The sequence below is a fragment of the Rutilus rutilus genome, assembly GCF_951802725.1.
Source record: "Rutilus rutilus genome assembly, chromosome: 2".
Classification (NCBI taxonomy): Eukaryota; Metazoa; Chordata; class Actinopteri; order Cypriniformes; family Leuciscidae; genus Rutilus; species Rutilus rutilus.
Genome location: NC_140210.1, coordinates 33,566,721 through 33,593,970, shown reverse-complemented (window position 1 = coordinate 33,593,970; position 27,250 = coordinate 33,566,721). Strand labels below are relative to the sequence as shown.

The following is a 27,250-nucleotide window of genomic DNA, read 5'->3' as shown; positions in this document are numbered from 1 at the left end:
CAGTTGTAACCAGAATCGTGCAGCTCTACTCCAGAGGCTTCTTCAGCATTTGTATATGCAATGATTCGAACAGTAACAATGGCATTGTTTTTTTTCCCATATCAATTCCAGCGTGAGTCCTCATCCTTTTAAAGTGCATGCACTGTGGATTCGCAGCACAGAAAACAGCATCTTCTCGACGCAATCCAAACACGAACCGAACTCTTCCAGGTCTCGGCTACAACTATAGTCAAAGTAGACGTTGATCGCGCGCAGCCAATGAAAACTATAGGCTGGCATTATGTAAATTGATTACACTTTTACGTAGGTATGTAGCAGGAAGTGAGACTGGAATTGCTGACGACTCATTTCAGCAGTTCAGAATCGATTCTTTCTTTTAGGAGACGATCACTTTTATCTTTAAAACTTTGTTGACCTTTTACATTCATAAACAGCTATATTACACACTGCATGAAAGGTAATATTCAAAAAAGCTTAATAAATGTCATTTATTCTCATTATAATTCAACTTTAAAAACAGTACATTTAAATGTAAACATTAACAGATATCCAAAATGATGTTTACATTGTCTACTACATGTATAGTTCTTTCTCAATATCAGATAATCTGAGTGTAAATGTGGGTTGTTCAGGGGGCGGAACTCTGTTTTGGCACAAGCTAGCCAGACCAGTCAATAGCATAACATAGACTGCCATTGATTTTAGCTCTCGTGGTGACCTTGGCTGCTAATACACAAATAAATAAATAAAAAAACGTGATATTTTGGTCCAAGATTTCACATCCATATTCACTAGCATGTTTTATTGAAGTCGATATTTAAATCTAATGTTCCAAAGATAAAATGCTTCTTATATAAATTTCATACGGTGCTTGACGCATTACGCAGATTTGCAGAATGAAAGTGTGTCAATGCAGTGGAATGTAGTGGCCTACAGTCTGTATACTCTCATCTGAGGCAGTGCTAGGCTAGGCTAGCTGCAGCAGCAGCAGCACATTACCCCTGCTGGCCTAGCACTCACAATATCTCTGCTTCTTATCATCAGACTTTATCCATTGGTGTAATGATGAATAAAAAGTATTCAGCCTAGTACACATGTAATGCCAAGACCCACCGCCTGTGGTTTAGAAAGTTTAAATGCGAATTAGAATGTAGAAGAGTAGCTCCGGGGAACTCTTTTGTTGCGTTTGAAATATTTCTACTGTGCTAACAACATGAACATACTGTGAGTGGATGCCCAGCATTTTCTTTAAAGCTGAAAATGAATTTTATTGACATTGATTGTACTGTTGTATGTTGAAAATCCATGTTTACAGAACAAAAACATACTTTGCTTATACAGTATGCTACATACTGAATTTCTTTCAAATGTAGCATGATTTTACACAGAGTGGGTCTGACATTCTGCTTAGTACACTGTAAATATTTTATTTTTACAGAAAAAAATAAAAAATAAATGTATGCTACAATAAAACCTGTAAGTTACTTTACCATATAGTGTGAAAAACTGTAAACACTGCATTTTATGTAAATCTACTGTAAAACACTGTTAATGTATGACTTTTGCAAGTAAACAATGAAAATACTGTGTAAAGTTACAGTGGAAAAACAGTAAAAGGACATTACCAGAATTCCCTGTCTGACACATATCACATATGATTATATTTTGTATAAATTATTTTGATTCTTATCATTTTTGTTATTAGTAATGTACATTAGGATGTTTTGTGTTATATTTTCTATTATTTAGTTCATGCTTATTGCATCATTTTAGTGTTGTATGTTATTCTGATGGCATTTTGTCTTTGTATTGGTCATATTTCCTGGACAGAACACTTTTGATGAACTCATTTATCATGTGGTTTTCTATTGTACCACCACCTGTATTATTATCAGTACTTTTTAAGGAGGGGGGTCTATTTTGGTAGTTCAAGTATAGGTATATTAACATTATAACACAAAATATACAGACACCAATATCCATCCCAACACTGTCACCATATATTTAATGGTAAATTCTTGGCAACCAAATCTGCCTTTTTTTTACCATAAATTTCAAAAGATATTCTGTACAGTTTAGTCTGGAGTTTCACAAAACTGATTCAGTTACTAATTGAGACCTCAATATTCCCATCTATTTGAAACTTAACTTGGCCTAGGACCCTATTAAGCTGGGTCTAAAATTCAGATTCAGTTCGGTCTAAAAATGGCTAAACTGATCATTTTAAAAACGAGGTTGAGGCAATTTGTCTACTAAAAAATGACATTGTTCTAGCAACCTCTGACAAGTGTCCTGCTTTGCTTTTGACTGCCAGCTGTGTCACATGGCCCAATCCACTCACATGTCCTAAATATGAATTTAAAGTGATGGTTTATATGTCTATTTATATACTGTGGATCTTATATACAAGATGTTTTCGGCATCAGTGATGCATGCCTTGCTTTTTACATGCATTTGTGGTGCATTCTGACGTGGCTACACATAAACAAGGCTTAAGTCTGTCCAACAACCTGTTTTAGTCCTGCCAGTCAGTCTGGTGACCCTAATCCATTACCTACCTATCAGTAAGAGAGAGAGTGTGTGTGGATGTGTGTCTTATGGGTGGAGTTGAACTAGTTTGAAGCTGCTGGGCTGCCATATGGGACGTGATGTAATTCGTGGGCATGGTGAATGTGTGGGAGAGGGTGACTGTCATTCTATACTGACTGATGTATAGAAATGTGGCATATTTTTAGATTTGTAGTATGTAAAGCCATTTTAATATGTGGTTCCCCATCTTTTTTTCCCCAGCAAGTTCATGTAGAATGTTAATGGAAAGTTTAAAATGTTAATGTGGAATGTAGAATCTTAATGGAAAGTTTAGAATGTTAATGTAGAATGTTAATGGAAAGTTTGTACGTAGAAAAACACACTTTCACCTAAAGGGATTGAGAAAAAAATAGTGATTGGCAGTTTCAGCCATTTGCTGAAAGATTTTGATTTGCACTTGGCTCTTGATCTATGCCTCAACTATTGCAGGCCTTCCCAGAGTGAACAGCGCCACAGCACAAGTGGAAAGCATGGCCTATACAATAGGGCTCCAAGGGTAGTGCTGGCCACATTTGGTGTGTACAAACAAACACTTTTTTTTCTGGTTTGTTGTCATGGAGACAGATCTTTTGTGTCCTCTCCCACAAAAAAATGAGGTCACCTCTCGTTCAGTGGGCAGCTGTGAGGATTTAGGTAGGCTCTCTCTCTTTCTTTCTCTGTTTCTTTGTACTTTTTTTAAGATGTAGAGCTAACAAAGTACAATATGTACCTGGGTTGTTGAGAGACAGTCTTATGATCATGGAATTGTGATGTATTATTGCATTGTTTAGATAAACAGAAATCATATTTTCAGTTCGAAAATCATCAGTCATTGTCAGTCGTTGAAAGTTTTATCATGTTTGTAGACTCACTTTTCCACTCTTGCATGAATACATCTTGTCTTCTATGGAATCTTGAGGTTTCGTAACAAGTTTCTGCACTATTAAACTATTTAGAAAAAAGAGGAACCTTACTTTTAAATTAGCATTTTTGCCATTCATGAATCAAACATTCTCAAAATTATCATAAAATAATCAAACCTTAAAATATACAAGACTACAAGCATGTTTTACATATCAAATAGGTATCAAATCTGCGCCCCACTCATTCACTCGCTCCCTCTCAATGTGATATGTTTACATCATAGATCACCAAGGAGATTAGTCAGGTGACCAAGCCTCCATCTTCTCTCAGTGGTGTGGTAGCACCCCTGAATTGACTGAGCGTTTTCAGGTATCAATTAGGCTAGAAAATTAGCTTTATTATCCAACGTTGGTTCTAATAATACAGTAATTCAGGAAGATCAGGCTGCAGATGGATTTGGATAGCATTTGTTTGATATTCAAAACTCGTTGAATATTCAAGACAGCCTTACAAGCCAGGACAACCCAGTGACAGCCTTAGAAGAATGAAAGTTATGAGATTAAAAAATACATTTATGTTAGAGAACATTTTGCTGCTCTCTTTTTTTCCCCTCCATTGGTTTTGGACATTTTGGATTCCTGCCTCCACCTAGTGTTGCCTCAGTCAAACTTCTACCTGCGTTTTATAAGGTTATGATGGTGACATCTCTCACAGAAGATACAAATATAAATATAAGTTTCTTTTTCCCCATTTGTTGCAAAGCACAGCTGGCCTTTCATCATAATTAATATCACTATATCAGTAGTTTTTATTTTATTTTATTTTCCTGGTTTTCTTTTACCATTTAAAAGGCCGGCCCATAGTGAGGAACAGAATGGTTGACAAAATAATTCTTATTATTGTTTATATTGTTGAATAGTATTCCAGATCTGTATTGATATCAGTCGCCCAACAGTGCACTGCTAAGTGGACTTGACAGGATATTCATACATTTTAAGTGTGGTTCCAGATTGTTGGAAGAGTACATTTTCAAAGTGAAGAGCACTGCAAATGGCATTGGGAATACATTCACATGCGTGTCTAGCACTTTTAGTCAGCTTGATTCACCTCAAATGTGTGGTTTCACAACAGTCTCTTATTAAATGTAGAGGTTTTACAGTGGGCGATATACTGGTACACGATTAACCTCTATCACAGTTATGCTCATAATGTTGCAATGTTTTTGTGCTGCGTGGTCACGAAAGCTTATTTGCATCCGTTTTCGGTCGAAGTCCAAAGTAGTCGATTGCCGAGTTCACGCGCGTGATCATAGGTAACTAAACCTATGGGCGTGAACTCGGCAATCGACTACTTTGGACTTCGACCGAAAACAGGATGTAAATACAGGTATTTGCGCTGGCTTAAATAACATCATTTTTATTCTTATCTTTCACATCTACTGCAGTCAGATTCACTCGTGTTCACTCTGAAGGAATCACTCACATTGGCTGTGCACTTGTAATGACACATCAAGGATATTAACAGGCTAAAAGCAGGTTTAAACATTGCCCCATTGAAGTCAACAGGGTGCACATTTTAAAAAGAGGATAACACGGTGTAGGCAACACCGATTTTTGTCGTTGTTCTCTGTATTGACAGCACTCCAAATGTACAAAAAAATTAGCTCAATGTTAAAATTGACCGGAGTTCTCCTTTAAAGGGACAGCATCCAAATTTACTTGCTGCTGTTATTAATGCTAATCAAACAACAAAAAAGAGAGAAAATCGAATAATACGAATAAATGTATATTTAATTTACACAGTATAGACTATGCATTGTTTTTTATGCATTTGATTACTTTATACATTTTATAGTAGTATTTAGTGCATGAAGTTTTTCAGGTAGGTCTATTTCATTTTTGTCTTTGTTCTGTTGTAGTTTGTTTTCTTTGCTCTTTCTTTATTACTGTTTGCTTGTCTTCAGTAAGCTTGGGTTTATTTAGGCTAGTATTGTTTTTTTAAATGATAATGAAAATGGTGATAAGAATTATGAAATTTCAATGGTAGGCTATATATTTTTTTTCTCTTTATTTAAAGCAAAAATAACTGTATTGGTGATATATATCGTTATTGTAAAATAAAATTACTCATATCATGATATAAGATTTTGGTCATTTCACCCACCACTAATTTGACATTATATTTTCTATAAATTGACATAGATCTATTATATACAATTGTGTAGAGTGAACACTGCGAATTGGAAGGCAGCTTATAGTTAAAGGATCATGCATATCCTTGAAACATTGAGTGACAAAGCATGAAAAATATATCCACCCCTTTTTTTAGTACAAAATACACTTGATACTGGTCTTTTCCCCAGCCACATCAGTCCACGTTAAATTAACTATCATAAATGACTTTGCTTAACACATTTCAGACAGTGAAGTGTTTGCTATTTTCATTGACTATTGTTAAATGTTTGCAGCAAGTGCTACATTCTTAAACAATTTTAGAAGCTGTGATGCATTGATTGTAAGTTATAACGTGGTAAATTATCCCTCATCTCTTGACCTCGTCTTCACTCTCTCTCTCTCTCTCTCTTTCTTCCCCCTTCCTGTCAAATGCTTACGCCCAGTGGGATGACGTCACCTTAGATGTGCTTGCAGCCACACAAGCCGGCTTGCACAAAGACTCAATGCTGTATTTTAGTGTATAATAATGTGACACTATTTAAGCCCTTTCCCCCATTTTTCAGAAAGAGTGAGAATAATAAACATGTGGTTAACTTTGTTTTATTTGTTTGGGGTCTCAGAGACCCCACTGGTGTAGGGCTATGTAAAAATATTAATAATGTACATACATCAATAATAATAATGCTTTCATTCATTATAGTGCTTTATTCAGCACTATATATATATATGTATTATATCTGGGGTCTATATCTAGTTTAAATAGTTGAAAATCAGTTTTCATAAGATCAACATAAGTCATAAAGTAGCATCCTGATACTATGATGGTTTTTTGAGCTTTTTAAACCATCTTTGAGTCTCTCAGAGTCCAAACAGAACATTAGGTTTAATGCTGTTTTTGTATAAAGCACAAGTTTCTTTGCAGGACGGGCTGTTTGTTTGTTCTATTCATAGTCCTGTTTGTGATCATAAATGTCATAGCTGTCTGTTTCCCATGACTATTGATGATGACCAGGCAGGCACAGATGGAATCAACTGACTTTTCTGCATTTTCTGCTCTGCAATTCAAAGAGAAAATCTATGGAATGGATTTAAACATGGTACCATTTTTACTATTACACTTATAAATGGGGTCAGTAAGATTCAAAATCTTTTTGAAAGAAGTCTCTGATGCTCATCACCAGAGCCGCATTTGATCAAAAATACAGTTAAAACACTAATATTACAAAATATTATTACGATTTCAAATAAGTGTTTGCTGTTTTAATATATTTTAAAATGTAATTTATTCCTGTGATGACAAAGCAGAATTTTCAGCAACTACTCCAGTCTTCGGTGTCACATGATCCTTCAGGAATCATTCTAATAATGATAATTTGCTGCTCAAGAAACATTTATTATATAATTATCATTGAAAACCGTTCTAACAGTGCTAATAATTTTGCTGAAACCGTGATTCTTCTTTTTTAAAATCTTGAACATGTTTATGAACTCCTTATAAAATCTATATACTCTACTCCATATTAATATACTACTCCAAGAGTAAGAGATGATATGTGTGTGTGTATAATAGGGGTTATTTACCTAAATGGCCTTTGTGGTTGAGCAGGTTTTGCTTAGTCTTGCAGCCAACATTCTCTCCTCAATTTTTCACTAACAAGATTGAGTGTGTAGCACTAGAGCAGGAATGGAGACAGGAAGAACAGGAGGGTGGGTGCTAGAGAGAGAGAGAGAGAGAGAGAGAGAGAGAGAGAGAGAGAAATCCTGGAGTAGCACACATCTGAGGAACAAGAGAGAGCAACTGGGATGCGTTGCCATAACAACGAATTCAGCAGGCCACCTACTAGCTTGTGTGTGTTTGTGTGTGCGCTTGTGTGTGTGTGTGCGTGCGTGTGTGTCTGTGTGTGTCTGTGTGTGTGTGTGTTTGTGCGTGCGTGTGTGTGTGTGTGTGTGTGTGTGTGTGCCAGTGAGCAGTGCTGGAGGAGAGTATAAAAAAAGGTGTGGATGAAGCTTGCTTGTGATTGGTCACACCTCTCCTGTCTTTGTGTGGAGTGGAGCATGTTGGGTAATTGTCCATCGTCAGAGCCGCCTTTTCTGGTGGCTGCAGCACAGGAGCTGAGGGATGAGGGAGGGGTCTCTCTGCGCCTCCCTCCATTCTGCTCTCTCTCTCTCTCTCTCACACACATCCTCACACCCACTCTCCTCCCCCTACTAAAGTAAAAACAATAAAATTCATAATGGAGAGCAAGTGAATTTAGCTCTAACATGCTGATACCTCACAAAAACAACACTAGGCTACCAGCCTCCCCTACAGTCACGAATGCTTCTTAAGTCATTTAGACTGGAGGGTTACGAGCAGCACGTTACTGTCTGTACATACTCTGCTTGAACAGTAAGACAGCAGGCTGGGATTTGAGTGATGGTCCTTTGCTTGCCGTTCACACACACACACACACACACACACACACACACACACACACACACACACACACACACACACACACACCAGGAGAGCAGCAGCTCCGTGTGGATGATGTCATCCTATCTGCATCCTGCAGTGTTAGCAGTGCAGCTTCAGACCCTTTGTTGCCCTTCATGCTAGACTCAGACCAGTTTTATGCTTTCTTTTAGCATGGTGAGCTAAGTAGCGAAGCATAACATAATCTTTAAAGGTTAAAGGAGTTGTTCAGGCTTACAGTTTAACCTCAGTGTAAAATATATGATTTTTCTTGAGATATTTTTTTGGCTTCTTTCAAAGCACGTGAACAGACACTTGATCAGTGTTTATTTTGCTGCTAATCAGTTTGGACATCATCTCCATGCAATAAAGACTGCTAAAGTGTACAATTTATAATTGTTTTATGAACAGTGCTATAGAATTATGCATTGTAATATCATCTCATCCTCTCCTTTGACCAAATTTAACTTAATTTCAATATGAAAAACTGTATAAATGATCCATAATATAAATCTTGCCTTGCCAGCAATAGCTTAGATAATGCTGACTCAGTTCTTACTATTATCTCACAATAGTGGGTAATACATAAATTATAGAAAATATTCCAATATTGTATTTAATTTTTATTTCTTTATTATATTCCATTATAACTCAAAAGTCATTCCAGGGGCATTTTATTTTTCATGCAAAAGTGCAAAAGTGAAGTATAATCTCTCAGATGTATTATGTGATATAACATGTTTGATTGCTCTGAGCTGTGTTTCTAGTAAATCCAATATGCATGGGTGCTTTTTTGGAATCAATATTGACGCATGGCCTGGGGTCTTTCTGCCTACGCAGGCAGAGGGGCTTATCGCTGAGTCGTCAGTATAAGGTCACATTTAGCAACACGTGATCACACACCCTGGATGACCCTCATGCTACTGTTGTGACCGGATAGCATCTTGAAAGCTCCACGCCCCTCCCTTGCCTTAAACACCTCTTTTCTCCTCTCTCTGTCTTAACAGGTCCCACATTAATACTATTGGAGACATCTTGAACTTCAGCATAATTATCCTTAGGGGTTTTTTATTTTGTTGATTGCTTGTTGGGCAACTGATTGGTCCTTAAATGTCACCTTTTTTTAATGCAACACAAACATGTTCTAGTAAAGTAGGACTGAACATTTTTTTTTTGTGTGTCTCTCTCTCTCTCTCTAGGCGATGTATCTCCAATCAGTATGTCACCCATCAGTCAGTCTCAGTTCATCCCACTGGGAGAGATTCTGTGTCTAGCCATCTCAGCCATGAACTCTGCCCGCAAGCCTGTCACACAAGATGCGCTGACGGAGCACCTTGCCACCTGCTTCCCGGGTAGCCCTCCAAACACACTTATGTACTAGGGTTGGGAGGGGAAAATGATCCACCTAACTATCACGATTTTTTTTTACGTTAAAAAAAATAAAAAATAATATATATATATATATATATATATATATATATGTATATATATATATATATATATATATATACATATATATATATATATATATATATATATATATATGTGTGTTAATGAATTCCAGAGTCGATATTAATTCATATTAAAGGCACATTATGTAAGATTTTTGGATCAAAATATCCAAAAACCACTAGAACAATGTTATATATTTTGTTGATTTGTGTACTTACTACTTACATTATTCCAAATGTTTCTAAGATTGTTTAAATCCAGAGAAATTAGTAGTTTTAACCAGGACACGGACTGTGTCTGTGCGTTGCCTATCAATGACATTAAACCCGCAATACCCTCGATTTCTGGTTTTATTTTTTAGAAACCATGGAAATACCAAAGATGCTTCAATATATGATGTTTTATTAGACAAGTGAGCAACTGTTTGGATACATTAATGGACAGAAAACTAATCATTAGCCGTGTTTCCATTACCTTTCAAATTGCGCAAATTGAAATTGCGAATTGTAAAAATGCCCAATGGAAACAGGTAATTTTCGCAAAAAAGTTTTTACGCTCGCATAAGGTGGTTTTTCAGGCAATTTGAAAAATAAATATTTTGCAAAACTGCAATGGAAACAGTTTTTGCGCATGTCCAGGGGCCTCATTTATAAAACTGTGCGTAGGAACCTTACTACAAGTGTACGTGCGCCCGAAAGCCAAAAATGGCGTACGCAAAAAAATATTCAGACTTATAAATGGAAAACACACATACGTCTCCTTCGATTAATAATAATGGCCAGTGCAGTGGCTGATATACATAAACCTACCAACGTCCGTTGCCATGATTTTTGGAATTACTTACTTATCGCGAGAGGAAAAATGTAAGTTTTAGTCGCATAACATCGGTTAATGGAAACGCCGTCATTTCGTAATAGACATTTTTCTCGACATTTAGAAAAAATCGCTAAAGTTTTGCACAAATCTGTAATGGAAACGTGCCTATTGTTATACAGCTCAACACGGTTAGTCTTTTTGTTTAAATCTCGTTTTCTTGATTTACTGCGAGTACCATATTTACCATGCCTAGTATTGATCTAGCTCACTGCAGTGTGAAATGAGTCTCATATAGTAGCTGCCAAGCGAACGCACAGAATAGCATTATAACAACTTTCAAAACACTCAAATGTATCTAATATGATAAAACAGTGCTGCATTACCCCACATTCGCATGACCGGAAGAAGCGGAAACGGCGTCTGTGGCATGATAAAAGCTCCACTGCTCTTGAGCTGTGTGTCTCTTATTAGCAATCGCTCCAGCTGCCTTGTTCCGCTCCAACGGCTTTCGTAACGTCAATAAATCTTTAAATACATTACCGGTCAACCATGAATATGATTTCTGCCCGGGGCCCGTCGTATTCTCCACCGGTTGTAGAGGTGAAGACAACAAATCCCATGATTCCGCAAAATCAAGGCGTCATCAAGCTACGCCTTTGTTTTGAATAAACGACCTCTAGTGGCGAAAAATTACACAGTGTGCCTTTAAATTTCTTTAGTTTAGTCTAGACAAGGCGGAGTCTGTGGCCTCTTATTTCAGCAGAGGCAGTATGTGTTGAAAACAGTGAGCATTGCATGATGTCATATCGAGAAAGTGATAAATGGCGGACGGAGAGTCATTTACGGATATACAGTACGACCTGCACCATCATGTATAAGTGTATCATTCAACGTTTCCCCATGGTCTAGAGTTAAAAAAGCAAGCAAAAATCGCAATACACAGGAATATCGAATCACAATACTTGGAAAAAAAGTTTTTGTTTTCACAACAAACGTTTTCCTACAGATAAAAACGTCATCAAAATGAGTCCCGTTCACACGGATCCGCGGAAACGACAAAAAAACACTGTATTATGCATGCCAGACAAGTATTTGGCAATGTCACTTTGTAAAGAAAGACTACGCGTTCTTCTTCCTTTTTCTTCCTTCTCACAGATTCACGTTTTGAAGTTTACGCAGAGATGATAACTGTATTGATTTCAAAACCCGTTTTAAAAAACGTGCACTTTGAAACCTACTGTTCTCAGGCCACCAAAACGGCGTTGTCATGTAAATTAACAGCTAGAACACATTAAAAGTATTCTGTTTTCACGGTGTCGTGTAAGCAGCTCTTAAGTTAATAACTAATGATTTTTTACAACGGAAATGAATCAAAGTTTTTAAAACTTACTTAAGCTAGACAATGACTTTCTTCTAGAGCTGCTATACAGCCAAAACAATCTTTGTTGCATTAATTTCCTATTATCACTGTAAAGTTGCTTTGAAACGGTCTGTATTGTAAAGCGCTATATAAATGAAGGTGACTAGTATCGAATTGGGAGATAGGTGTATCATCCCAGCCCTATTGTGTACACAAACACACACACACACACACACACACACACACACACACTCGAGTGCTGTAAACACTCACATCATAAAAAGGCTTCCATTTTTGGGGGATAATCCTTGTTATAAAAAATATTGTGCCTGATACATTTTTTGGCTTCATTATATATATGCTGAGATTATAGCACTTGGTCAAATCCATAATCAGTATTTTTAGTTAAGTAAGACTGACCATAATTTTGATTTGTTGAATGAAATGGAAAATATTCATACCCCGTAATACTTCATAATACCACATACCCCAAAATAATGTACATTTTATGAAAATATTTTTGGAACAAGATGTGTTTCTAAACTACTGTAATTGTTGGTGATGATTATTGTGACTGTTTTGGAGTGGACGGTACAATTTGTTTTTCTGCCTTATTATATATATATATATATATATATATATATATATATACATATATAAATATATTATTTCATGGTACTGGTGGAAATCAAATTTATGATGACACTATTTTTCCCATGGGAAACTCCAACAGTTTACAGTTTCAGAAAAAGGTGAATGTCCAAAGCAATTAATTTGTATTTTATCAAACATTATTTTTTAATAATCTCAGTAGAATGAGCCTGTTGTACACCTTCTGTTGCCCAGCGATGTTCAGAGAAATCAGTCAATCAATGTGCAAAGTGTGCAAACTTCACCTGAATAGTCTGCCTGCTTTCCTTTAAAGAAGGAGTGGGAAAAAAGAAAAAATTAACAGAGGCTCTGGGTTGCGTCATGTTGGTATGGCAACTACCACTGTATGATGTAATGGCAGGCAACACTTAACCCTGACTAGTTACAGCTTATCTGCTCCTTTATCCGTTGTGTGTGTGTTTCTGTGATTGAGAGTGTTGAAAAGCTGATTTGGGTGAAGTGAGGACTTGAGTGCAGCGAGGACACCATGTAGCCTGTAGTGCAGTCTACCCTGTTGGTGCTCCTTGTCTGTGAGTTACAGACGATGTTTACTTAGTTTACACATGTGACTCAAATACTAAACTCAAAGAAACATCCACAGTACTGAGTCATGTCACAAATCTGATGTCTGTCTTTGAGTGCTTCTGAGCCATTTTAATTGTATATTAATACATTTTTATAAATAGGATTAATTTTTTTTTTTAAAACAAAGTACAATAATAACAGTAGTTCTCAAAATACGATCTTTGGACCACTGGTGTGAAATCTAAAATCTAAAAAGGAATTTTTTTACACTACTTAAAACTGTTGATTATTGTTTTGGTAGTTTCTCCCAGATTAAGATTTTATTATTATTATTATTATTATTATCTAATAATATTATTGGTCTTTTATATTTTTTTATTTTATCATCGTTTGAGTTAATCTTATGAAGGAGGACCCCTTTGGTAATTCACACAATGGCAGTTTTTGTCTTGTTATTACATTGAGGGGCTTACAGACGTGATGATGAAAGATGAGGTAATGGCTGGTTTGTTGTGATTGGTGGTGACATAAATCAGCAACCAATGCTCTTCTTTTGATTGGCCTTCTATAGTTATTTATATATACTCACAGTTAATCCTACTTTTGGCATGTCAAAACAGTTTTGGATAATGCTGACTTGAACATGAATCCACTAATCTGCATCTCCCAACACCCCCCCTACCCCCCCCCCCCCCCCCCAAACTTTTTCCTCCACTCTTCCCCACTCTCTATTTTTCACATCTAAGTGTTTGCCTGTTGAGATATTCCTTTGACAAATTAATTGTTACTGATTGAAGTTTTATTATTATCATATCACAAATTGTTGCCAAATAGAAAAAAAAATTAATACACAAAAATTGTATCAGCACTTACATTTAGTTTGCACTATGAAAATTATTATGACATTTACATATGGTTGTATTTTCTTCAGGTGTACCCACTCCGAGTCCAGAGATCCTGCGGCACACGCTGAACATGTTGGTTCGGGAGAGGAAGATCTACCCCACACCAGAAGGCTACTTCATTGTTACTCCACAGACCTACTTCATCACCCCGTCCCTCATCCGCACCAACAGCAAGTGGTACCACCTGGACGAGCGACATCCAGAGCGACAGCAGCAGCAACAACAGCAGCAGCAGCAGCAGCAGCAGCAACAGCTTCAACAACAGCAGCAGCAACAGCTTCAACAACAGCAACAGCCGCCACCTCAACAACAATGCACGTCACCACAATCTGGAACCATCACTCCCTCCACTTCTGGCTGTGTACGAGAAAGGCCTAACCCTAAGAACCACTGCGACTCCTATAATACCTACCGCGATGAGGTGCCCAGCCTTCATACCTCCACAATTCAAAGGAAATCCCCAAAAGAACCCAAAGGAGATCCCCCTTCATACCCACAACCCCCACCCCCTCCAGCTACCATTCAGCACCCACCTGACCCCACCGATAAGAGCAAGAGCATGACCGCCACCTTCTCTTACAAGACAGACACGCTAACCAAGAAGAAGGAGGGCAGTGGTGGGGGCAGCAGTGAGAGGCAGTCTAAGAAGTTTGGGCTGAAGCTGTTCCGCTTGAGCTTCAAAAAGGACAAGACCAAACAGCTGGCCACCTTTTCAGCACAGTTCCCTCCAGAGGAGTGGCCCTTGAGGGATGAGGACACACCGTCGGCCACAGCGATCCCCCGTGAGGTGGAGATCGAGATCATTCGCCGCATCAACCCAGACCTGACAGTGGAGAACGTGGCCCGTCACACAGCTGTCATGAAGCGGCTGGAAGAGGAACGAGCTCAGCGCCTCAAGGCCAGCTCAGCACAGCACAGTGCCCGCAGTCGCCGCAGCCGAGGTCACCGGCGTGTACCACACGGGAAGTCGCGTTCGCACAGCAAGACGCGAGCTTCTCGGGGAGACCCCTCAGAGGGCTCCAATCTGGACCTGCCAGCAGTCAGCCTGGAGAGGGACTACCGTTTTTTCAGCCATTCTCTGGTACGCTCGCCAAGAGAGGGAATGTACACGGTGGAACGCAGAAGCGGTGGTGCCTATCTTGTCCACAGCAACCCCAACATTGCTGAGTCGCACTTTCCTGTCACCCCGGAGTGGGATGTTTCAGGGGAGCTTGCAAAGAGGCGAACAGAGATGCCTTTCCCTGAGCCTTCACGTGGGACGTCACATTCTAGAGTGCACCGAAGCCACAGCCACACTCAGGACCGCAAGTCACGTAACGAGCGGCCCGATAAGGCTAAAGAGCGATCACGTTCTATGGACAACTCCAAGGGCCCGCTGGGAGGTGGGAGCTCCACGCTTGGCACGGCTGAGGATTACGACCGCAGTCCCGATGACAGAAGCCGATACTATACCGACGATGGGACGCTAAGGGCCTCCTCTCAAAAGGCCCCGCACTATTCATGCATCATGTTTTCTGCTGCCAAGTTTAGCTCGGAAATGTCTGTACTCGATATAGGCAAAATGAGTTTGGATGAATCGAGGCTCTGTAGCCCTCTAGAACGGAACAAGAGCAGGGACAGCCTCCCAGCCTACAGTGACCTGAAGGCCCTGTCGCCAAAGCCTTTGGCTGATGACTACTTTCAGTGCAATACATCGAATGAAACAATCCTTACTGCCCCGCTGCCTCTGGGCAAATCTGACCATGACACTTTAACTCCATCTGACGGAATCCGCAAGGGCTCTCCAGCTGACCGGCAGACACCGCACCTCCCCTCTCCTCACCCCTTGGAGTACAAAGAGGACTCCTCGACAAAGGGGCACAACGGTTCTGGCAAACCCACACCGAGCCAGACACCTGAGCCTATGCCCAATGGACGGTTGATACAGCACCAACACAACACTGACCCAGGGGGCGGGGGAGGTGGTGGTAGCACTGGTGGCGGGGTGGACAAGAGGAAAGAGATTTTCAGTAAGGACACTTTGTTCAAACCGCCACTCAATGTTTTGACTGTGAGCTATGTGGACAGTGGCTACTCAAAGTCAGGCACTTTGCGTAAGACTCCACATATGAAATCATCCGAGGTCCTTGACACTCTGGAGACCCAACAGCCACCTAACTCCACCCCTTTGTCTGCTTCTGCCCCGGCACCTACAGGCACAGAACAGGGTGCTCCCTCCACATCTGAAGCTGCTTTTGACTATTACAACGTGTCAGATGATGACGATGAGGAGGAGGTAGAGGAGGCCTCCCGTAAAGAGGCGGCCCCGACAGAAACAAAGGGGCGGGCAGGGGCCGGAGATGGTGGTGGAGGTGGTGGGACCATGCAGTGGTTGCTAGAACGGGAGAAAGACCGGGATTTACAGCGGAAATTTGAGAACAACTTGACTCTACTTAGCCCTAAGGAGAGCGAGAATAATAACAGCCAGAAGACTGCTCACTCGGCACGGCTGGACAGCATGGACAGCAGTAGTGTGACTGTAGACAGTGGGTTTAACTCCCCTCGGTAAGTACTCGCTCCATAGAAAGAAGATGCTACAATTGAAAACCCATATTTGAGTGTACATTGTTGATCGTGAACAAGTGTTTAGTGCCTCAATTTATTCCCATTCTTCTGGGTTTTTTTTAAAGATAATCTTATGACTTACCAAATTCATAAGATTAAACTAATTAATATAAATTGCTAATGTGCCAGAATCAACTTTTCTTTTCTGACATCCCACAAAATGACATAGTGTTTATATCTAATGTCTGGTGTTTTTCAAAGGACATTTTTTATATATGTTTTGTTTTATTACAGTTTTGAACTAGACTGCACTATGAAATGCATGTTTGATTTGAAGCACATTGCTGCCATAGGGCTCATATAATTTCTTATCCCATCTTATACTGAGGTGCATAGCATGGTTTCTCCCCTTTCCTTTGTCAAGGCCACAAACCAGCACAGACAGCCTTTAAGTGGGTTTCCCAGGGCTGTGTATGTGTTAGCAAGCCCTTTATGAGTGAGGGTGAGGACTTTTTTCAGTTGCTAAAAATAGACCCCTTGTGTCTGTATGACTCATTCAGAGGGATATGGCAGGAGTAGAATAACTCAAAGAGCCTACATGTTTTGCACATGTGCTGCCTCTACTGCTTACAATACACTCTTAAGAAAGGCACATAAAATAAAGGGCAATGTACCGTGTTATTATGAAGAACATTTCTGTATTGATTTTTCACAGGTGTTTTGCCCATATTTTGAATTACACATTGCATTGTGTTTTAGGAAATGTCTGTAAACTTAACGGAAAAGGTACTAATTTTCTACCAAAATATTGTTTTTCTTACAGTACAGTGCAAGTTTGTGTTTTTTAGCTGTACGTGCTGATCCAGGAGTCTAACATTTTTTACCTAATAATGATATTCTGACTCCTCATTCTTTGAGTGATATGGCAGTTCTTGAAAATTAAGCTCTATACTGAAAATCTCTAAACTAAACTTTGCATTAAATTTGTAATGTTTTGAAAATGTGTGTAATGCAATGTACATTTTAAATGATCAGTGCCATGTATTGATGATAAAAGTAAAGGGCCTTGAATATACAAAAGTTGTGGCCCAGGCAGTTACATTGTGATGGAGCTATTTCTGCACTTCCACACAAATTTGAAGACCCTTTATCTAAGAGTTGCAATGTGACTGTGCTTTGTTCGCTCCGTAAGCTTAGTCTGTATGTCTTGTGTTTGCCTCTAAATTAATAGCCCCAAAAAGCTAAGGAGACAAACTGACACAAGTCTCTCATTTTAAGACCCCTAGCAGCCCCTTCTCACTCACTCACACACACACACACACACACACACACACACACACAAATCATTCACTATTTTCTGGATGACTCATAACATTAGTGATGATGTCATCCTACAGCTCCTGGAAAAACACCAACATAGCTCTTGTGCATAGACACAATTTAGTTTGTGATTGATGTGAGGTAGTAATGCAATTATACGGAGTGGGACATACAAAAAAAAAAAAAAACTCTGCACTTTTCTCTATGCAGTACTAATGTTAAATACATCCTATCTGAGTTTAACCTTTATAGTTTTTCCCCAAAATATGTCATTGACAAATCATTGACTTACTTGTATGACTTACTTTCTACCATGGCACACAAAAAACGGTATATTGATTGCTGGGACTGGACTTTCATGCCTTAGAAAACACAAGACACCATGAAAGTATTACTAAATTAGATCTTACTCAAAATAAATATTCAGTTATGAATATGACATTTGCTTCACCTTGGAGAGCTATGTGAACATTTTCAGTGAATAAAGATTTAAATTACAATCTGTTTCCCACAACACTATCATATGGACCTCTTTTATAGTACTTTGGTGCTTTGTGTCATTTTTAAACTGTGTAAACTTCAATACCTGCCCATTGTAATTTAATGGACAAGAACAGGGAAAACGTCAACATTTCTCCTTCTGTTTCCTGTGGAAACATTCTGTGGAATACAGTCAATTAAGACTGTTCCTTTAATCCACTTCTACCTTCAATATAAATATATTATTTTGTGTATATTATATACTGCCTTCTTATTGTTGGCTTTCAGTGCTTCTGGTTTAGTTGTCTGAATATGTTATTGTTGTCATCAAGATCTAGTTCATTTTTGTACAGCTAAACAATCCTGCAAACCAGAGTTAAAACCACATAGTGTGAGGTTGTGCATTTTCTCTTTGTGAGGACTGTGTGATATTGTTTTTCATGCCCCGAAATAATCAGTTATCTTGTCTTTAAACCCCACTCTTTTTTCTTTCCATTTCTTCATCTCTGGTCATTTTCCCCACATCTACCACTTTCTCAGCACACGGGAGAGTCTGGCGTCCAACACCTCAAGCATTGTGGAGAGTAACCGGCGACAGAATCCGGCCCTGAGTCCAGGCCACATGGGTACCACCAGCATCGGCCCCCCATTCAGCTTCCGTGCAATCCCAGAGCCCCCTACCACGCAACCTGAGAAACTGCAGAAATCCCCCAACTGCCTTGCCTCCATCACCAGCGTCTGACATGGGCCCATCTGGGTTGACGTAGGGTCAGGGTGATCTGCAATGTTGGGGTGCCTAAGTGCAGGAGGTTGGGTGACTCCCTCCATCAAGCACCTCGACTACATGGGGACTGTTAAACCTGCAGGCATGGCTTCCAGAGACTGTTCCCACAGCATCAAAGGTCACTGCAAAAAAAGAGGAAAAAGGGAAAAAATGGAAAAGGAAATTTCTCATCATAGGATTTACCTTCACAAGCAATTAATCAGGAAATTCTGCAGTCGGAATCAACCGTTGTTTTCAAAATAGGCTTGAAGTAACTGGTAATTTAACAATGTTTTGTTTTCAAGAGTATATTTTGTCAGTCACAGATTAGAGATCATCCAGCCAATGGATTAAGTTTGCACGCATTAAGAAGTAGATGCTGATGTGCTGGTCAAAGGTATTAAAGATTTGTAATATTGGTATGCAGTACAATTTTAAAAAATGAGGCATAAAAGCTCTCATCTGAGCAACATTTAATTCATGATTCATAAAGTTGTATAATATTCCTAAAAATAAACTCATTTCTCATGACAGTTAGCTGCATTGGTGAAACAATAAGAATCATACTCATATGCTTATTAAAACAAGTACATAGACTGAATTAGTGGAAAAAATTTTCTCGTTCTGAAATTTAAGATTTTTTTCTTTTCTTTTTTTTCTTTTTTTTACCCAAACTTATTGTGCATACAATTACTTTGTATGCAACTTTACACTACGTAATGGATTTACCTGTTTCATTAAAGTTAATATTAATCTCAGGTCATGAACAGTTAACTCTCCTAAGAAGAGGTAAAGCATCAGTTAGTCTGTAATCATGTTTCTGTGGATCGTTTCACCAGTCTTTGTTTTTTTTAAGGGAATAAAACACATTCTCGGTAGACAAAAATATAAATGATTTCAATTACATTTTTGTCAGATGTAGATTATTTTTATTATGTTGATTCCCTTTTGAAATAAAAACAGCTGTGTGCCAGTGTGAATCCGATACCAAGTCTCGTGAACCAGGAGACTTGTGGATGTCATTGTTGGTTTGGAAACATGCTTGTCTTCTTCTGTGTAGCTTGATGGCTCTATTTGTTTTCACGAAAGGAGGAGGATGTTGGAAATCGCAATGGCGGGAACACGGGTGTTGTGTCCAAAAACATCCAAAACACTCCAAGGAAAAGTCATACAGTTCTCTTCCTTTGGGCCAGTGGGATTCAGAGACTCGGCCCTTTTGCTGCTCTGATAAAACCTTTATTTTGAAAAATGTTCTTTCTTGAGTTGAATCCAGACCACTATGGTATTTTATTTTCACCTTTATTTTTCCTGGGAATTGAGCTGGTTTTCAAACCATGTCCCCGACCTAAATGCAAAATATGGTCAACAGATGACATGGTTAACGATTTTGCCACAGCCAACACATTATCTGTATATTCACAATATTCTCAACCTTTTCATGATTTCAATAAACGCTTCTTTTAGGTTGGAACAACTGATTCAGTGAAAGTATGTACAAATAATTTGCTCCACTGTTATTTATCATTCCTATCATATGTCAGAGAGGAACAAAGATTACATTAGATTTGGACCTGCCTGTGTTATATACAGCAAGGTTCTGATCCATGAGCAAAAGCCCCTTTTCCAAGATTGAACTAAACATTAAAATACTTTTTGGACTATGGCTTTAACTGTTTGGCGTGCCATCTCAATGCACCAGAACTAACGCTCGTGTCCCTTCTTGTAGTGACTCGGTGAGATTTGGGAAAAAGAGCAGAGCTCATGTCACATCCATTGGTGCTATTATGTGGTGATCCTCCCTTTTTTATCTTTTATTTGCTTCTTTTCCCATACTCCTGTGGGACTTCTTGTTAACCACTTTCAGCTCGCTCCCTCTCACTCGACTATTACCCACACACACACACACAGACACACCTGCAATCAGCCATTCAAACTACCCTAAACCCCACATACATGCACATAACTAGCTACCTCCACCACCTGTGTAACAACAAGGTAGGGACGTGTACAGATTTGGATTCTTTGCCTGTGGAACACAGCGCTATCAGCCTCTTCTCTGTGAATGTTGACAAGGAGCGGCGGACATTGTAACTAAGAGGACTTATTCTAAAGTAATCAGTATTAAGTGCTGTAGTTTCAACTCAATTTTTCTCAGTTTTTGACAGAAGTGTCTTTTACTTATTTGCAAGTTGTGTATAAATCTGTCTAGCACCACATCTACAAAACATTCCCAATTTTATGTTTCCCCTCCGATTTGTGCAAGAAGCCATTTTCAGTTCTCCGCTGCCCCCTTTACATGCATATTTGTTTATCTGCTTCATGATTTCAAGCCCAGTGAGTAACTTCAGTTTGTTGAAAATGCATCTCGACGGAAATCAAGGGACTACATTCTATATTATAAACAAGCACCTCAACAGATAGAATATATTAAAATGAATCATGTCAGGCATCCTCCAGTCCTAAACGTTTTGCCCAAATCAAGAATTGTTCATCTGCCTTCTACTTTTTGGCAATACTGATTACAATAGTACTGTTTTCAGTTTCCCACCTAATATTTGAGAGGTCAGTGGTTAGGGTCCAAACAGCCTCTTAGACCCTGTAGTTGGAGGTGGGATGAAGATTGTGGAAAGACAAAAGCCTCATATATAAATGGTTATTTTAAATCATTGCTAGACATCACAGATGTACATCAGAGAGTCACATTAGACAGAGCAAGCTTCTCATAATGTCAGCTCTATAAATAGATTCTTTCTCAAAACATTTCATCAGAACTTTTCTTAAAACAATGATTTAAGTCCAGAAGTATATTTCAGTTTAGTTACAAATACACCTCTAGAACTTTAATCGCTTTTGAATGGTTTCTGATGGACACTAATACAAACACATGACCTCCTTTACTTGACAAGGCTTTGTCAGAGGATGCATTTTGGGTATGTGTCACATTTTGTGAAATTTAGTTTTAATTTCAAACCCCTTCATCTGGTAATCTTTTTCCCCCCCTTTTTTTGTTGATAGACAAAAGGGAGTAATGCAGCCAAGACTGCCTTGTAAAAAAAACATGTTTGCACTGAAATGCCTGGCCTCTGGTTGCTGTTAAGTCCATCCAAGACGGATGCTTTGTTTATATTGTAAAATATTTCATATGAAATAAAAATGACCATGAAATGTCTTCCCTTAACATTATGGATTTTAGAACCACGTCAGACAACATTGTTTCTAAATGGTGACAGTGTACAGTATCATACTGTAAATGAAATCAACCTGCCATGCTTAGTATAACTTCAAAAGAAAACTGAAAGATATGAGGGATCTTTTTGTAATGTCTATAATATTTGAAAAGAAGTCCCTATTTGTGTAGTAATGGTGTTTCATCGTTGTGGTAGTATATGTGATAAACCCAGTTGGGAGATTGTGTTACTTTTTCAGACAATAAAATAACATGTTTGGTTATAAATTTGACATTTTCTTGTGTCTTGAAACCTGTGGAATGTCTGTGTTTGGTTAATATTAACTCAGCAGGATATGAAACTTCTCCGTAATCTTTTATAAAAAATGTTTTTGAAGAAATCTTTGGGCATGCCAAATGAAATTGAAAGTAAGTGGTTCAAAAACGATTGTGTGAGAATGACAGACATTTTTGAGAAATTTTAAATATTACACTCTTAGAAAAAAAGGGTGGGGTTCTTCAGAACCATGGGTTCTTGACACATTAATGAACCCTTTCAGGTTTAAACAAGGAAAAATGATTGCGAAATACTTTCATGTTTAACTATTTAAAAAAAAAAAAAAGAAAAAAAAAAGAAGAATTAAAACATTTAATTAATTCAAACTTAATCCATGAAATGATGAATCCCTAAAAGATCTATATATGAAGCAACTAACAGAAACCTTTAAGGTCGATAGAACCCTTTCCTCTAAGAGTGTAAGCATTATATTTATTGCATGTAATCACTCGTTTACATACATTCCATTTCCCTGTGGTTTTACAGGTTAAACATAACGAATCATTGAATACTAATTGAATATGATTAATGAAAAAATAGCTGAAACATCAGGGCTTCATGGATTAACTTCATGGATCCCTGTAAAATTTAATCAATAAATAATCTATCTGGTTTTACTGGAAGACAGCAAATTCAAGTGTTGGTTGTATCTTGCCACCATCTAGTGGCTACACAGTGAGTAAAGTAGACTGTTGTAGATTACGGTTTAATGCACATAGACTATGGAGCACAGATTCAGTTTAATTTAAGAGCTACAACAAAACATGCTGATTTGAATCATAGGCCTACACATGACAAATATCAACGAGCAGAATCTGATCGACACAAATTAAAAAAGAAGAAAAGGTCAGATGCAGATATATTTGAAACGTCTGAAGTCACATGATGGTGGAAAATTGACGAAGGAGGGACACGTCACGTGTTACAAATTAGCGTTAGCTACAAGCACTATGATACACGAATTTGATGGCTGTTGTCACAGTTTTATCTATGTTTATTTGTATCTTTATACAAATAAAACATTAAATAAATAAATGGATAACACCGAAAAGTGTGGGGCTCAAAAATAATTGTCATTTGGAATAAAAAAACGTATTAATAAAAAATATATGTTGATAATGATTAAACACTTCCGAAAGCATCATTATAGTTTTTGCACGCAGTTATTGTTTGTGTGTGTGTCTACTTAACTATATTTTTGGGACAAATTTGTACCCAGAAGTGACCAAAACCTGACAAAATCTCCAAAAACCTACGTCCTAATCTGTAAATCTGGAATAAAAATAAAAAAGTTTTTTTAAATGTGTAAAAATGCAGAAAGCTTTGTGTGATGGGTAGGTTTAGGGGTATGGTTAATGTAATGGGATACAATATTGTAAAATATAAAGTATAAGATTTATACTGCAATTTAACCACCAGAACAACGGATATGTTGAACAACAGATAGGCCTTAATATTTCAGACCTAACGAGTCCCTAACACTCAGTGCCAGTGTTGATGTAGTCTAACTGATGAGAAAAAGGATACTTATCAGAAGAAAGAGAGTTACATTCTAAATATATTGTTTAATTAGCATTAAGAATAGCATTAGAATGCGGTCTGTCTGGTGCACTGAACACCTGCCCAGTTTGCGTGACCCCTGGAAGTCTTGCTTGACCGAGGTCCTCACAGGGTCACTGCTAGGTCAAGCTCGCGCTTAGTGCCAGACTGAGTGAACGTGCGTCTGTCTGGCTTCTGTGAAATTTTAAACAGTGTAACATTTTCAGGGCCGTGCACAGACAGTTTGGGGGTCAGGTGAAAAAAAAAAAAAAGCAGTCTTCTCATAAAAAATACATCAAAAATGAAGTTAGTTATTAGGCTACTTTCATATTTATTTATTTAAATTTATAATTATGCTGTAATTAATTGAGCAAAATCAATATTGTTCATTACTGACAGAAATTACTAATTATTATACTATTATTATACTATTAGGCCCGTTGTTTAGATGCATAACTGCAAGTTACAGGAATAATGTTATGAAATTTGTGTTTTAAATGTAAAATTTTGAATAAAGAAATATGAAATAATACTTTTCTTTATATGATACGTTTATACGAATCCAGTGGATTATTTACTAGCATAGCATACCCGATTAGCCCAGTAACTTAGTTTAAAGCTACACGCATTTGTACTTGCCCTACATGTATTCACAATCATCTTCAATGTAATTACTTGTTAAATTAAGTGTTAAATGTCCAAATATTTCAGTTAGCCTATACAAATAATGTAATGATGTTCAATTGTTTGCTTATAGGCTATATATATATATATATATATATATATATATATATAGGCTATATTAATTTATTAACAGTGTATCAAGTGAAATAAATTACGTTCAGTTTGTTTTATTATGCGCTAAGCTAATCTATCTATAAATTACAGAAACGTCTGTCTGTCTGTGTGTGTTTGTTAACCGCATATCTCTCGAACCGTTAGTCCGATGGATTTCAAATTCGACAGGTGTCTTGCCACGGGCATGAGTAAGTGCAGTGCCAAGTTTGATGCTGTTTGGATGAGAAATGCAAAAGATATCGTTAAATATATCATTTTTAGAAGGTTGTGGTTTAAAAATAAACATTCTGACATTAGAGGGTTGTATCGGTCAAAGAAGCCCCAAGAAGGTTGTGGTTTAAAAATAAACATTCTGACATAAGCACTCTGTCAGCTACACTGTTTACTTCTGAATATTATAGTTTGGTTCCAGAACGTGATAAATCCATTTTGATTAATTTGAGTAAAAATGTGTTTTCTTTACCAAGAAAGTGGCAAGATGAAAAACACTATTTTCTTTTTCAAACTTTCACATAGCATCTTTAGGTTATAATAACATAAAAAATTCAAATCCAGATTTGGATTTTCAAAGATCTATTATAAAAACTGATTATTTTTCCCCAAAAATGCAATAAATTCATGACACTTTTTTTTTCAAAATGCTATCATATTGAAATCAGCCATCACTAAGAAATATCTCCTGAACTTTTTTGACGGCGATCAGCTCACAAAAACTGATTTTGCACGGGCACTTTGCACTGCTCCCTGAATCGACGCACTTATTCATTTGTGGATGTTAACTGAATCTGTAAGTCAGCTATGCTGTTTACTTCTGAATATTATATTTCATTCTGGTGCGCTTAAAGTTATCGCTACTGTGTAATAGTAGCCTAAGCTATTCACCAACTAAACATATCCTATTCAATGCGTTCACAGTCTCTTTCGCGGGCATCATTTGTAGTAGCCTATTCACAAACTGTTTCCTCAAGCATAGCGTTTTCTCAGAGTTCACTGTGTGCTTTCTACCATGCACAAATAAAATGTCACTGAACTTTTGCTGTGTAATTGTAACAATGAGCACTCAAACACACCAAACCAACAATTACTAAAAACACAGTCAGCTACACTGTTTACTTCTGAATATTATAGTTTATTCACAGCCATCATTTGTAGTAACCTAGCCTGCTTCCTGAATTCAATGCGTTCACAGTCTCTTTCACGGGCACCAAACCAACAATTACTAAAAACAAACACAAAAACTGATTTTGCACGGGCATTTTGCACTAGCATTTTAAATTAATATTGTTCGTACTTTGTATGATCATTAACTGATAGTTGGTAGAGACCTGATTTCGAGTGAGGACCCGATTTGTAATGACAGTGGCAAGTATTCATAAGTTAACTGAAAAATCATTAATTCACTGATTCGTTCAAACCAGCTGATTCATTCTTGAAAGAAACACTCTGTGTTGGAGGGAAACACAACTATTCTGCTTTGTTTGGAACTATTTTCGTTTGTGAAATAGAGCAAAAACAGTCAAAATTGACATGACTTGTTTCTGACTTGTTTCACTTTACATCGTGTCTACACTTTGTGTTATAATGAGAGAATTCGCGAGCTCACAAAACTCAGCTCAAAATGTACAAAAAACTCATGCGTTTTGAGCGATGAGTGGATTCTGACTAACGCCTCTGATTGGTCATTGCGTTCAAGAAATGTGATTTGCTACATTGCTAAACTTTGCAAAACACGTTGTAAAAAGAAACCTTTGACACTATCCAGAGTGCAAACACTAATATCACATCACTAACGCTAATATCACATCACAGTAGATCATCACTCCTTGAGTGACATTGTCTTGTGGTATTCAACTACTTTTCTTAACCTGTATAACCTGTATCGCACCTTAAAAATTACCTCATGAAGGTTCACATGGGATAGGACATACATATTCTGTCTTGGCAATAAAATATCTAACATAAATTGAACAATAATCTATCATTACCTCGCATTTATAACTGAAAATAGGCCATATATTCTTCTTTTCAATGGCATTGCATAAAATATAATGGATAGATAGCCTACTCTTCACTGATATCTGTGAACAGGTGTCTGAAAAATACAACTTCATCAACCTGGCTTGATTATCATAGAGATAAACACACGGTGTCCACACCGTTGCTTCCTCACCACTAGAGTGAGCAAACAATGAGGGACAGCCATCAGTTGTAGGATAGGAGTGGGCAACTGAGAACCATAACAGAAAAAAAAGTTGATAAACTTACTGTAAAAAGTGAACAGTTGGATCAACTTAAAAAAAATTACTTCAATTGGTAACACCTAAAGAAATTAAGTTTTCTCAACTTAAATTATCACGTTTTTCACGATAAAACGTGATATTTTAAGTTGAGAAAACTTAATTTCTTTAGGTGTTACCAATTGAAGTAATTTTTTTAAGTTGATCCAACTGTTCACTTTTTACAGCATATCCTCACAGGCCTACAATTACAGACTGGATAATTATGTATGGAACGGAAGAAAATTACACTGGAC

General features: G+C 37.7%; 1 protein-coding gene across 3 annotated transcripts in view; it reads left to right on the top strand.

Moving 5' to 3' along the window:
* stox2a (storkhead box 2a) overlaps positions 1-20,539 on the top strand; it is a 54,600-nt gene extending 34,061 nt beyond the window's left edge. For 2 of the 3 annotated variants that reach the window (XM_084402054.1, XM_084402055.1), the window contains exons 2-4: positions 9,261-9,413; positions 13,797-16,314; positions 18,655-20,539. In XM_084402054.1, the coding sequence (XP_084258180.1) occupies positions 9,261-9,413; positions 13,797-16,314; positions 18,655-18,856 (2,873 nt within the window). In that variant the 3' untranslated portion in view covers positions 18,857-20,539. The remainder of the gene's footprint in view (positions 1-9,260; positions 9,414-13,796; positions 16,315-18,654) is intronic. The other variant, XM_084402056.1, reaches the window with a different exon arrangement.
* Positions 20,540-27,250: the final 6,711 nt, after the last annotated feature.